This window comes from Callorhinus ursinus, unplaced genomic scaffold (assembly GCF_003265705.2).
Source record: "Callorhinus ursinus isolate GAN/ISIS: 27379988/994484 unplaced genomic scaffold, GSC_fseal_2.0 scaffold20, whole genome shotgun sequence".
In the NCBI taxonomy this organism is placed as follows: domain Eukaryota; kingdom Metazoa; phylum Chordata; class Mammalia; order Carnivora; family Otariidae; genus Callorhinus; species Callorhinus ursinus.
The window spans coordinates 27,349,382-27,362,742 of record NW_027397082.1 but is presented as its reverse complement, the minus strand read 5'-3'; the positions used below and the strand labels follow the sequence as shown (position 1 = coordinate 27,362,742).

Below are 13,361 nucleotides of genomic sequence, written 5' to 3'. Positions count from 1 at the left end.
TTCTGCATGGAGCACTGGGTGTTATGAACAAACAATGAATCATGGAACACTGCACCAAAAACTAATGATGTAATATATGGTGATTAACATAACAATAAAAAAATTTAAAAAAAAACATGCAATTTGAGGGGCGTTTGGGTGCTCAGTCAGTTGGGCGTTCCACTCGATTTCGGCTCAGGTCATGATCTCAAGGTGGTGTGCTCGAGCCCTGCGTCAGGCTCCGCACTCAGGCGTGGACCCTGCTTGAGGTTCTTTCTCTCCTCACTTTGCCCTCCCCTTCTAAATAACAAAACAAAACATGCGATTTGATAAATGCTGTTAGTGTCCACCAGATCCCTTTGACCAGCCTGGTGTACCCTTCCTCCAGCTGCTTCAGATTTGGGTACTAATGGTTTCACTCTCCCCAGAGCATTGCCCAGGCTGATGGGAGTCACCTTACCCAAAGATGCCTAGGAAGTTTTACACACACACACAAACACACGCGCGGGCACCGCCTTGAGTTCGGCCCGTGGCCAGTGCCTGATGCAGGGTATTATCACCTGGGAAGTTTTACACACACGCACACACGCATGCACCGCCTTGAGTTCGGCCCGTGGCCAGTGCCTGATGCAGGGTATTATCACCTGGCCATCTGGCCTCCACGGCATGATTTATGCTCCTGAGCTGGGAAAAGGCTGAGGAGAGGCTTCTCCTGAAAGCACATCTTCGCCTGTTTCTTCTCCTGCCCTGTCCTGTTTCCCTCATTGCCTTATAGAGCATGCTCAATAAATCACTAACACAAGAATCCTCATTTCAGGTGCCGCTTCCAAGGAACCTGACATAATGGAAAATTGGGCAACGACGACTGATCCAGAAAAATGCTCAGTAAACATGAAGATGCTGAACTTTTTTTAGTAATTGGGGAAAAAACACCAAAAGTGGATCTTTTGCTGATCAGGTTGGAAGATAAAAGATTTTAAAAATGAGAATTCTCATGATTTAGGGGAAAGACAATAACATAATAGAAGGGGTATAATTTGATAACCTTACAGAGTCTTCTGTGGTGTGTTTCTTCAGAAATAGCTGGTTGGGTATAAAGGGTAGTGGGTAAGGATATTCATTGCAACAATGTCTAAAATAATTGGAAAATGGAAACCCAAATGCCCAATAATGGGACTAAATGTTCCATTATAAATGGAAACATAAGTGCCATTTATGAAGATGTCTAGAATAACTTGTTCAATTGAAAACAAAGTTAACAAAACTAAATGTATAGTGTCTATATGCAATGTGCACAGAAATAATCAGTACCATGAAATGATTATTGGGGACGTTTCTTCCTTCCTTATTCATTCCTGTGATTGGCTTAATACTTGGTGAGCAGGTATTACTTGCTCAAGGGGAGAGAGGGATTTTTTTCCCCTTGGTGGGTAAAGGCAGTATTGTAGATGTATGACACCATTGGACTAAAAGTACAACCGGAACACACTTCGGGGAGTGGGGGTGGGGGGACTAAATATAAGTAAGGGTTAAGGATGGCTTCATGGAAGAAAGGCAGCTAACCCAAAGGGGTGGAAAGAGAAATTGTGCAGGGCTTTGGAGTGGGAGGAAGAGCTTTCCAGGGAGCTGACACAGTGCAGGAAAACAGAAAACTGAGTGCCTGGATTTTTTAAGGAACTGAAAAGTCCACAGAGTTGAAATTCAGAGTTTAGTGAGGAAAGTGATGAGAAATTGATGAGAATAGAGAGTTAAAGGCAGTCAGACTTCAAGGATTTTTGAAAAATGTTAAGGAGTTTTCATTCTGAGGGAAATGGGAAGCCACTGAAGAATTTTAAAGAGGTGAAGGACTTGACCAGATTTGCATTTTAAAAAAAATCACTCTGGCTGCAACTTAACGGACTGGTGGGAAGAGAGCCAGAGGCTGGAAGCCCAGCAAGGGCCATTTCAGTAATTGGGGGGGGGGGGACGCCATGGCCGTCTGAGCTAGGGCGGTGGCCCCTGGGGTGGGAGAAGTGGACAGACTGCAGAGCTACTTAGGGAGGGTACTTGGTAAGAAGACTTGGAGGTCGATTAGAAGAAAGGAGGGAGGAAAAGAGAAGCAAGAACAACTACCAGGCGTCTGTTGGTCAATGGGACATTCTCTTCACTGAGGAAGAGACAAGACGAGAGACAGATCGTGGGCAAAGAGCTGGCTTAGGTGGCAAGACAACGAGCTTAAAAGTTGACCACCTGTGAGACAGGCAAAAGCATGGCCTGAAGTGTTTATTTTCTCCATTAGCAGAGGCGACCGAGTTGGCCTTGTTCGGATGGGACTTACCCCGTGTTGTCTCTCATGCCCTCCACCTCTGTGCTAGTGGAAATCTCCTTTGGTGGTGACTCGAAAGTGGTTTAATCCCTTACTCTCCTCTCTGCCCTCCCAGCTGTTGCGGGGAGGGGGATTTGAGGAAGGCATCATAAAGAGAGAACCTGGTCACATAATAACCTACCACGTTATGCTGTGGGACACACCAGTACCAGCAAGAGAAATGTGACTTGTGTCGTGGGTGCTTTAAGAGGAAGAGATAGGAGGACCTTGAGCCCTAAGGACGTGATGGGTTAGAGCCAGGACCCTAGCGGGAGGGAGACAATGAAGGGACTGAAGCTCCTGATGCCCTTGGGAGGTTAGGAGACTAGATACAAAAGGCACAAAAATATTTCAAACCATCCTGACAACTTACGTGTCCGTGAGCAGCTGACCGGAACACCTGCTCATGGACCAGGCCTGCACATGCTCTCAGTGTTGGAGACACAGCAAAGGGGCCACGTGTGTTCTTCGATCTGGGGTGAGTGTTCGGGATGGGGGACCCCAGTGCCAGTGTTTCACATTGGCCTTCATACATTTCCTAAAGTGCCAGACTTTTCCCATGACCTTGCCCTTTCCGATGGCCTCTCTGCCGTCCGGAACTGTGTGCTGTGCTTGAATAGCTCCAGCTGACACTTCAGACTGCCCCCCCCCCCGAAAAAAGTCACCACCCCAGTGAAGTCTTTGTAGAATTTCCCCACCCCGCCCCTCCCCATCAAATGGTGTGCCTTTGCATCTGAGACTCTCACAGCACTCTGCTTTTTTACTTCTTTGGACTTACCACAGATCGTTACTATATATTTATTTCTGGGATTATTTCTTTAATACTCATCTGTTCCAGGAAGGCAGGGCAGGGACAATCTGGTTTTCTCATCACAGGTCTTAGCACCTGGTCCAGCACCTGGCAACAAAATGGCTCCCCTTGGAGGTCAGAAATCATTGACCAGGTGTGTTTTCTCGTGGGCAGCCTTTGACACCGACAGCCGGTGTCCACAGTAATCGTTAAACCTCAGATTAGCCCTGATGGGAATGTCCCAAAGAGCACTTGTTTAACTTGCAGTAATCATTCTGTCCACCAGGGGTCTCTTTCTCCCCACCACTGGGGCCCGAGGAACTTGAACTCCTCTATCCTGATGATGGTTTGCCCAGCCTTGCTGCTCAATGTGTGCTTGTGGTGTACCAACCACCACCTCTGCATCACCTGGGAGCTTGTCAGAAATGCAGAGTCCCAGCCCGCCCCCCACCCCCGCAACGGGAGGGATCAGAATCTGCATTTTAGCAAGATCCTCAGGTGGTCTGCATCCACGGTCAATACTGAGAGGTACTATTTTACAGGACATTTCTAATCCCAAAAACTTGGAAGACAAAAAACCCCATCCAAATGGCCTTATTCACATGGTTCTTTCCCACCATACTTATAGAAGCACTTAGAAAGAGGTTTAGAATTTTGCTTTTATTATGAATATAAAATAGACATACAACATAATATACATTTACACATTTACACTTTGCAGTCACTTTCATCTTTTTTTTTTCAGCAAATTCACTTCTGCATGGCCCAGCGGCCCGCACCTGCCACGACACGCCGCTTACACTCATGACATTCTCTTCACCTTGGTACAACATGTGACTTGGTAAGAAATACCAGGCCCAGGCATCCAACGGCTTGGCTTCACTGTCCTTCTCACAGAAGCCTTCATTCTACAGTTTCCTCTCCCGTCGCTACACGCCTCCCACTGCCCCAAAGGTCAGCATTAAAAATTCAGGAGAAAAGGGGGCTGTAATCATCACCCTTGTGTCCTTTAAAAACACCTTGAAATATCTTCCACCAATGAGGTGCACACGAGGAGGCACCAAGAGCATTGCTCGTTAACGTGGTCTGAGGACAAATCTACAGGAAGGCTCTGAAGTGTTATATACAAATTAAGCTTTGCTCACCAAATGGGTCACCATGAAGGATCTGAATACCAGTGGCATCGAAGTAAATAAATAAATAAATAAACAGGAATAAATAAAAATAAATAGAGTGAGTTTCACTAAGGGAGATTCCTATACCTATATCCCTGTGCTTTCTCAAAACTTCATTAGGTGCAGCTTTATAACAGGTGGATAGGAGCTGGATGTTAGGACTGGTTGCTCTTCTCTGGGGCCGTGCCTTCAAAATGCCAGTGAAGAACAACGGGATGCGAGGGGTACCATTTGCCTTAGAAGGAGGCTATGCGAGAGGTTTTGTAGGAGTTCTCCTTGAGGCTGTCGAATATTGCCTTGGTTCCATTCTGCCAGTGCAGCACCAGATCCGTTGGGGTCTTCCCAGCCTAATCAAAATACATGAGGAAATTTGACTTCCAGATGGGAGGCATCTATAAATTCTACACATCTTGTGGTGTGCGTGCGTGTGTGTGTGTGTGTGTGTGTGTGTGTGTTTAATGAGGTAATGGATAGGTGTATGTTATTGAACTGTTTTATGCTTTCCACTATGAGTGATTTGCAGTTTATATTCAAATCAGCCCCTGTTTCTCATAGGAATGCTTTTGGCATTTCAGATTAGCAATGTTTTTGTTTGTTCCCCGCCCTGTGGGATTGTCCCAGGTATTGGTAAAAAAAAAAAAAATCCCTAGTCCCTAGACAGTAAGTGGCAAGAGCATTCCAAGTCATTTTGAAATTCAAAAAATGCCTCTCTACATCTCTGGTATCCTGCCGAAGAGGCATGAGGAGAGAGTGGTCAAGAATCAGCTCCTATCAGTTTGGAAAATGATTCCTGATTGATAAAACCTGTTGGTAAATGAGCGGCATGGACACCTTGGCTGAAGTCCTCAGGTGCTGTGCAGAACTATTACTGCTCCAAGGGGTGGAGTTTTCACACTGGGATCTCCTGGGAAATTTCATTTTTCTTGGAGGGGACATCATGATGTGTAAATAATTTTTGAGACCAAAACGCTTTTCCCCTTATGCATAGGTCTCAAGACATTTACAAAAATGAATACCATGTCACCTCTCAATTCTTGTCTTTAAATATGGAAAGTCTTACATTTTTCCACCCCTATTCATGTGGAAGTCTTTAACTCAGAGACTGCAACCTGGCGGCTTTGAGATGCAAATCAGCCTAGAGACCTGTTTGGTTTGGGCCCAAACAGAGCTTAGATTTTTTTAAAAATTGGAGTTAATTGGCAACAGTTGGAAATTAGGAGATTTCCCAAGTGAATTTGTGAACGCTCTGAAAAAATCAGAAGAGTTGGCCGGCATGACACCTGTGGCTTTACAGAGCAACAATGGATTAGCCACCACCTTTCGAAGCTACGTGCACAGAGCCCTGCAGCCACCATTTACATAATTTAGGTGATCTACCTGGCCCCTGTGCTGATTTGAATTAGTGGCCCTGTAACCATTTTGGAACTTCCTACCTCTGTAGCATGTTCCTTGAGAAACACCCATTGGTACACATGATGACAGAGCTTGAGACAACAATAGAATAATGTACTGTGCATTGTTTACAGTCCTCTTCAAGATGGTGTCCAATGGCTTAGTGGTCTTCTGGGGAATATCCAGCCATTGGATCAATGACATTAATAGTCCCAGGACCCTTATGCTGGGATCTAACTGATAATTCAAAACCATGAGCCCCATTGGTATATTTTGGGCTATTCTTCCATGAATTCCTTCAGCTCCTATTAGAATTTATCTCCTGATTTTCTGGCTACTTACACAGTCTCCCCAAATCTATATGCTATTTCTCTCTGCTGGTAGTGTCTCACTGCCTGAAAGCAATTGTCATATTTTCTGCAGTTTTGGAGATTTCATTAAATCTACTCTTTTTCTGCTAATTAAATTATTAGACAAGACCAATCCCAATATGAAGGTTGAGGGGATCCGACTATTAACACTTTCCCATTCAAGCAGCCTCTATTTATTTCTTCTATCCTTTGTTCCTATCACCAAGACAGTTTTGTGGGGGTTTTTTATGATAAAATATTCCTCTCAGTCTCATAGTAACACAATAAAGGGAAGAAATTATTTACAATAGAAGATGACTGGGGTTTTCTTTTCCTTCTTTGTAAAGTGATTCTCTACCAAATCTTTCAAATTATTTCTTTGGGAATTTATATCCATTCCTCCCAGTGATATTTTTAAAGCTTATATTAGATGATGTTTGTCTGGGAATTGGGACCATGAGGAAAAGTTGGCTCCCTTCCCTGGCTTGCAGATGAAGCTAAATTAACACGTACTTGTAGAAGGGACTTATATGAGCATTTTCAGGGCCTAAATATAGGAAATTATTTTGAGGATATGCAGATAAACCAAAGTGGAGAGTGGATAGAAATTATCTCAAAAAAGATAGGCAAAATCATGGCTAGCCCTGGAAGAAAGCGGTAGCACGTCCTGCTGTTGTAAGGAGGGGAGGACTACTCAGAATTACTCGGATTTGATATTGATTAATTTCAGTTCATTGGCTCTCAGCCCCATTGACCACTGTGGAATTTTATCCCTTTAGGAATGGTGCCTGTCTTTATTCCTGACAACCCCAGGCCTTGGCTCAGCCAGGGGTGGCCAGGGAAGACTGTGCTTGGGTTTGTGAAGGTGAGCAATTTGACCATCTCGTATTTTCAAACCCAAATCTTAAAAGAATCACCGGACACGGTGATTGTGTCATGATGCCTCCACCCATCTCTGACCAGGTGACCCGAGTCCTTGCCAAGGACTAGCAATGTCATTAGGGGAATGGACAGGGACATTTAAAGCATCACAAGACTGCCCCCAACCCTGAAATCCTACCACTATGGGAGCATTTTCAAGTATAGGAGATACGCTTTTGTGCATCAGAAAGCCAGCAAGCGGGGGCTGCTTGTTTCGGGTACTTACACAATTCTTGATGTTGAGGTCAGCCCCGTACATAATCAGGAGTCTGATCATCTTGTAACGGTTCAGCCTCACGGCGTCATGCAGAGGGGTATCTCCTTCCTAGAGAAGCAGAGACCACAGGCTAAAGCGCGACCTGAGATCAGGACGTGAGTCCCACAAGCGTACCGGGCTTGGGGAGTGATTCCAGATAAATGAGGGCTGAAGCTGCGGGAGGTGGGACTTTGCCCAGGGACTCACTCGGTCTTTGGCGTTGAGGTCGGCCTCACAGGCAATGAGATGCTCCGCACACTCATAGTGCCCGGTCCTCACAGCCACGTGCAGCGCTGTGCTGAGCAACTGGGAAATTGAAGAATGCAACTGATTTGCGGGGCTCGGCGACAGAGGCTGTCCCAGACCCCAAGGCATGTGTGAGGGGACAAGTGGCCACTATGGTGCCCCACACAGCATGAGATTCCAGCTGACCCAAATGGTGAGGTGGCTTTGGGAGAGGAGGGGGGAGGGGAGGAGGAAGCAGGGGAGGGGGGAGAAAAAGTGGGGAAGGGGGAGAGAAGGGGAGAAGGGAGAAGAGAAATAAATACCTTGTCCCGAGCACTGATTTTTGCTCCTTTATTCAGTAGCAATTTTAGGACATCCAGGTTTCCTCCACGGCTTGCCCAGTGGAGGGCTGTGGATTCAAGCTATGCCAGAAGGTAAAAGGACATGATTTAATGTAAAGATCTGGTCAGAGGAGTTGGTACTTGGTTTCTGAGACCCGGGAACACCAGACTTGCTAGGGCGTCCACGGTAGCAGTGGGCTGTCCCGCTCCGGATGACAACTACAGTGACTGAGAACTACAATTCATTGAGAATTTCTGCATGCCGACAAGGTGCTACGCACTTCCGATGGATTGGTCCTCCTAGCAACATTATGAGGTAGGTGTGACCGTACTCTTTTGGCAGATGAGAAAAACATGTCTCCAAAATAGTCAAGTTACTTGCCCAGGGAAGCACAGCTAGTAAGTATCAGAATAGATATTCAAACCCACATCTGCCTGGAACTTTTAGCCACTTTTGCCAAATATACTCAGAAGTTCTAGACAAATGCATTTTAAAATTCTGGCAGAATAAAAGTAGTCCCTTCCAAGAGATTTTAATCTGGATCTGTCACCTCTTCCTGTGTCCCTGTGGTTTTTTTCCTCATCTCTTGCTGGTTATCTGCCATCATTTGGGCTGGCACAGCCTCTGTCCCTCAAGTGTCCCCACTCATGGTCACCACACACTGCCCTCTTAGGAGGTGCCCTCTTCCCCACTCTGGCATATTCCTGGCCTTTTGAATCACACATTCATGAATGTTAGTGTCTTTTCATGCAAACTCTGGGGTTTTTTTAATTGCTTTCTTGTGTGTTTATCTTCAGGGTTCAATTTTGTTCAAATTCTTTGGACTTTTTAAATATCCCTCTTCCACTTTGCTATAAAGTCAAATTGAGCTGCATTTAAATAAATAAAGCGTTTTCCCAGCTCAATCTTCGGTCCATAAAATATGCTCTATGCCGGTATTTGTAGAAGTCACAGTAGCTGAATTATTGAGGTCTGAATAGCAGCTACTTTCCATGGATGCAGTTCATCCTGCATGCAGTTTAGCCCCTGATCTCACTGATGGCATCTATCACATCAGGGGCACAGCTAGAGAATTCTGACACATCGCTGGCAGCCAAGGGGCCATGAGCAGACTGCCATGGATAATGGAAGGACAGGGATGCTGAGAGGCAAGGGCTGACTGTATTACTTCTCAGTGATGCTACTGACTTGATACTGACCCAACTGTCTGATGAGGATATTGAATTGCGTGCAGTGGCTTTCACTTCCTTCTTTTCCCTGGAACACTCCTCTCCTCTTCAGTATGTATGGAAAATACTTTCCACATGACCTAGCCGCATCTCCTAACTTCCCTCTGTATGGAGAAATGAGCTTTCCCCTAGTTCTCTCAGATCAATTTTCAATCCAATCAGCCCCATATTTCATCATAGGCTTTCTCAAGCTTCATATAGTCTACTTATTTTGGCTCATTTCCAAACAAAGAAATATATTTACCATATCACGGAATTCGATCTGGGCTCCAGCTTCCATTAACTTCTCCACAATTGCCAAATGCCCTTCTAAGCATGCTCTGTGAAGAGCTGTCCGTTTATACTGTCAGAAGAGAGATTTAAAAAGAGAGAGAGAGAGCGATGCATATAAAAATGAGCATAAATCCTTTCTAACAGGTATGAAGCTGAGGACTCCAATGACCTCACTGATAGAAACTCGAGTGCTTCTTTTTGAATTAGAAATGTCAAATTTACTAAAATTGCAGAACTAGAACAGTGATCCTGCAACCGAGGTTTGAGTTTCCTGCAGGTACATTTCTAAGTGCTCAGAGGTCTATATGGAGGGATGTGAACTTCAAGTTCACAACTACCTCAACGCTGACATTTCCCTTTCTTGAATTTTGTGCCTTCATTGTTTGTGTAGAATTTGCCATGCTGATCAGACGGTTTTCTCCCACCTGGGACATATTGCTAGGTTGAATATCAAAAAGTATTCAATTCTTTTTTAGAGAATGGGGGATTCATTTTTAGTTCACCTTCAGAAATGATTCTCCATTCAGTTCAGGGGGAAACGGATACAAAAAGATTAGTGTTTCTGGTAAGAAGGCTTCCTATGAATGGATTAATAGACTATTTGGCCTAGAACAGCTGTTGGCATTATTCACTCCAGTGCCCTCTATATACAGACAAGGAAACAGAGGTCTAGAAAATGCAAATTAGCTGCTAAAATCAAATAGCCAAGTAGTGATAGAGCCATCACTTGAACTCAAGTCCACAGAGTCCCTGTGTAGTGCTGATGTGTTTAGGCCAATCAAGGATGATGCTCTTGGGGCGCCTGGGTGGCACAGTCGGTTAAGCGTCTCCCTTCAGCTCAGGTCATGATCCCGGGGTCCTGGGATCGATCGAGCCCCACGTCGGGCTCCCTGCTCAGCCCCTCCCCCTGCTTGTGCTTACTCTCGCTCTGTCTCAAATAAATAAAATCTTTTTTTTTTTAAAGGGATGATGCTATTATGTATCTTCCTAAAAGGGACTTGTTAGTCCTGCCTTATTAAATGTCTATCCCAAGAATATAAAAAGTTAAAGACAAACTGAAAAATCAGCCAGAAGGATATGAGAATGCAGAAAATGATGCAATCCACAGCACGAACCCAGCCTCTTTTTTCTGGACCACTGCACTATCCTAATATGCTAGCGGCATCTGGGACAACAGCTGGAGAGACTGTTTCAGGTGGATTGCTTTTTGGCACCATGTTAGCAAGGCTGAAGTTAAACATAAGAAACAAAATTAATGAGCTGGATTTTGCAGTGCTTTGTAGAAGCCTTACCTCATCACAGACATCTGGATTGTTCTTGTCTGACAAGAATTTTTCTACTACTGGCAGTTTATTCTCCAGGGCAGCCTTCAGGAACCTAGGCACATCCACAGGTTCTGTCTAAAGCCAAAAGAACAGCGTGAGAGTTACCGTGAGCTTTCCAACATCCATCCGATCAAACCCTCCACAGATATTTATTCCCCGGCAATATAATGCCAGACATGTAATACTACCAAAGCAAACAGTCCTTACAATGATTTCAGGTTCAGGTTCCTTTACAGCTGGAACTTTTGTCTTCCTGTATTTTTTCCTTTTCTTCAGTTGAATGATGACTTCAAGGTCTTCTAAATTTTCAAGCTTTGATCTTTGTTCTAGTTTTTTCTTCTTGAGCTAAAAAAAAAAAAAATTCCGTATTTCAAAATATGGTGACAGGCACTCTGGTTGTGTCTAAACAAAATCTGCAAGGTCTGAGATAGGTATGTGAACAGGTGGAGCAAAAAAGTGAAAAAAAAAACAAAAACCCTTTCAAACTCATCTTTGACTTTGACTTAGTGACTTATTCAAGTATTTGGGGGTCTACTTTTTCAGCTAATTACCTTCATCTTCATTTCTCCTGCTTGTAGCATCAGCTTTTGACTCATCGGAGTTAGGATGTAGTCTGTAAGTGATGATCATGTAATCATTTCCATAAACAAACCCTGGATTTCTGTCAAATTTTTTATTTAACTCAAAAGAATCCAACAATAAGCGTTAAGCTCTGAAATATCAATGCCAATCTCTTTCAGGCAGCCGACAAAGCAGGGCTCATGAAGCAGACTTTCCTGAGACTACTACTAACTAATGCATGTTTTATCTGTGATTAGTAAGGAATGAAAATTCACACAGCACCATGGAATTTGTCAACACAGATAGTGAACACAGCCAAAGCCATGTTATTGAGAAAAAGAGGTCTCTCTTGCTTTGGACTAACTAGATGGTGTATGACATCAGAAATTCACTGGTCATGTTTCTCTTTCCAAGTCTTCAAATCACAACATAGTCATAGAACATTCAATCATTGATTCAGAATCCAGAGGTCATAGTCTTGCTAAAGAATTAGTTCCTACAACCTGTCCTATAGAAGTTGCCTCTTTATGGGTTTGAATTTGGCAAAGAAATACCTTTGGAATGGTTACATTTCTTTTGTTTCTCTCTTTTCTCCTTCCTGCCTGGCACCCCTGTCTCCTACCCCATCCCTGACTCCCCACTAGTGAATTCCATGGAAGGTCCTTACCTCTGCCTCTCGCTCTTTCTCAATTTTCCACTGTTGCTCCCCCAGGCTCAGGGAGTGGGCTGGAAGTGTCTTCAGGTCCTCTTGCTTCTCTAAAGTAACAGCAGCTTCATACTGCCCATCTCTGAAATCCTCAGGTAGGAACTCCCCAGTCTCCCCACTGCCATTCTTCTTCCCTGTGACCTGGGAGGAAAGAAAATTGTAGGGTTGGTAGTAGCTGGGCCTGTCCTGGGATCATTCTCCAGAGAGGATGCTGCAGCGGGGCCCTGGTCCTCCCTGCTTGATGACAGCCACCTCCGTGCACTGTGCTCTCAGATCCCAGGCTGGGATGGGCTGCTGCAGTATTCCAGGATTACCATCAGACCACGGTCCTCCTCTCTTGGTAAAGCAAGGCTGAGGTTTGGTTGATATGTTTAAATGAACTTTTAATCCACCTCATCACATTTTGCCTAGGAAAACTGCAACCCCTCCATGATTATTTAAAATTCTTCCATTTCAGGTACTTTTGATGACTCTCTTGGCCTTGAATCGTAAAAGTTTCCAGACATCTATTCTTGCCATAGAACTTCTTCCCTAAGGCATCCTCATAACTACATGGGAATCCACGCTTTAGTAAGAAAACCCAAGGAGAAGATAATAAATAGGAAATACAGAGAAAATTCATCATGGCCAGCTTCATTTTTCCAATTTCACTTATTTCATCACTTAGGCCAACCATGTTCCATATACGACAGCAGAGTACCTGCGCATTATGCCTGAAGAAGGACATTTCAGTGTTCAAATAAAAATCAAGACTAAACCGGTTTTCCCGGCAAAACAATAACGGGCCTTACGTACCAACTCTTCTACCTTCATCACCATCATGTTGGCCTGAGGTTGGTTGTCTGTGTGTTTTCTCCGGTGGAATGAGTGTCTCGAGTCAGCCCTGCGGAGCCCCTCCACACTGGTCGGCTTATATAGCTAGGGCCGGGTGAGGTAATCTCCCAACCTGGGAACCCAAGTAACACCCCTGCCCCCACCAAGCAGCCAACTCAGAGGCAGGTGAATTTTCAGTCCAGACTCGGTGTCTGGGAAGCAGCCGAGGGAGGGGCTGACAAGCAACCCCAGTGAATATGTGAATCAGGAAGAAATGTGAGATGGCCATCCCTTTGGCGGTGACTACACCGCTCAGCCATGCAAGTCATCCTATTTATCGAGAAGCCAGGGGACAGCTGTGTGTTGAGATTGCACCACAGCGCCGCTCCTTTTCCTTCTCGGTCAGCTTTCACATGACTAGCCCTATCAGGAAAATGTAAATGCCCTGCATATCACACTGCCAGTAATATCCTGCTGATAACCAGACTTATCAACACTTCACTTGGGGGAAGTGTTGCTTCAGGACATTGTATTCCCGTCGGTAAACGGTCTGAAAGGAAAGGACCCGGGTCCTAATGGCCCTTGTCTATATCTGTTTGGAATTCTCTGGAGTGATGTCTAGGGCTAAAAAGGCCCCATGACATGCCACCTTACCATCATTATAAGAAATTGAAAGCATT

At 44.7% G+C, this 13,361-nt stretch overlaps 2 protein-coding genes across 2 annotated transcripts in view; one reads left to right on the top strand and one right to left on the bottom strand.

Moving 5' to 3' along the window:
* Positions 1 to 1,314, top strand: part of RPP30 (ribonuclease P/MRP subunit p30) — a 40,687-nt gene extending 39,373 nt beyond the window's left edge. Inside the window, exon 12 of the mRNA XM_073904453.1 lies at positions 797 to 1,314. The gene's annotated coding sequence lies outside the window, so the exon portion shown is untranslated. The remainder of the gene's footprint in view (positions 1 to 796) is intronic.
* Positions 1,315 to 4,356: 3,042 nt separating this feature from the next.
* ANKRD1 (ankyrin repeat domain 1) lies at positions 4,357 to 12,800 on the bottom strand. The gene is made up of 9 exons (XM_025881056.2): positions 12,664 to 12,800; positions 11,830 to 12,009; positions 10,809 to 10,946; positions 10,569 to 10,676; positions 9,248 to 9,346; positions 7,756 to 7,854; positions 7,415 to 7,513; positions 7,178 to 7,276; positions 4,357 to 4,635 (listed from the first exon to the last, which is right to left on the bottom strand). Exons 1-9 carry the CDS (start codon positions 12,688 to 12,690, stop codon positions 4,525 to 4,527), a joined length of 960 nt encoding a protein of 319 aa, XP_025736841.1. The 5' UTR covers positions 12,691 to 12,800; the 3' UTR covers positions 4,357 to 4,524.
* Positions 12,801 to 13,361: the final 561 nt, after the last annotated feature.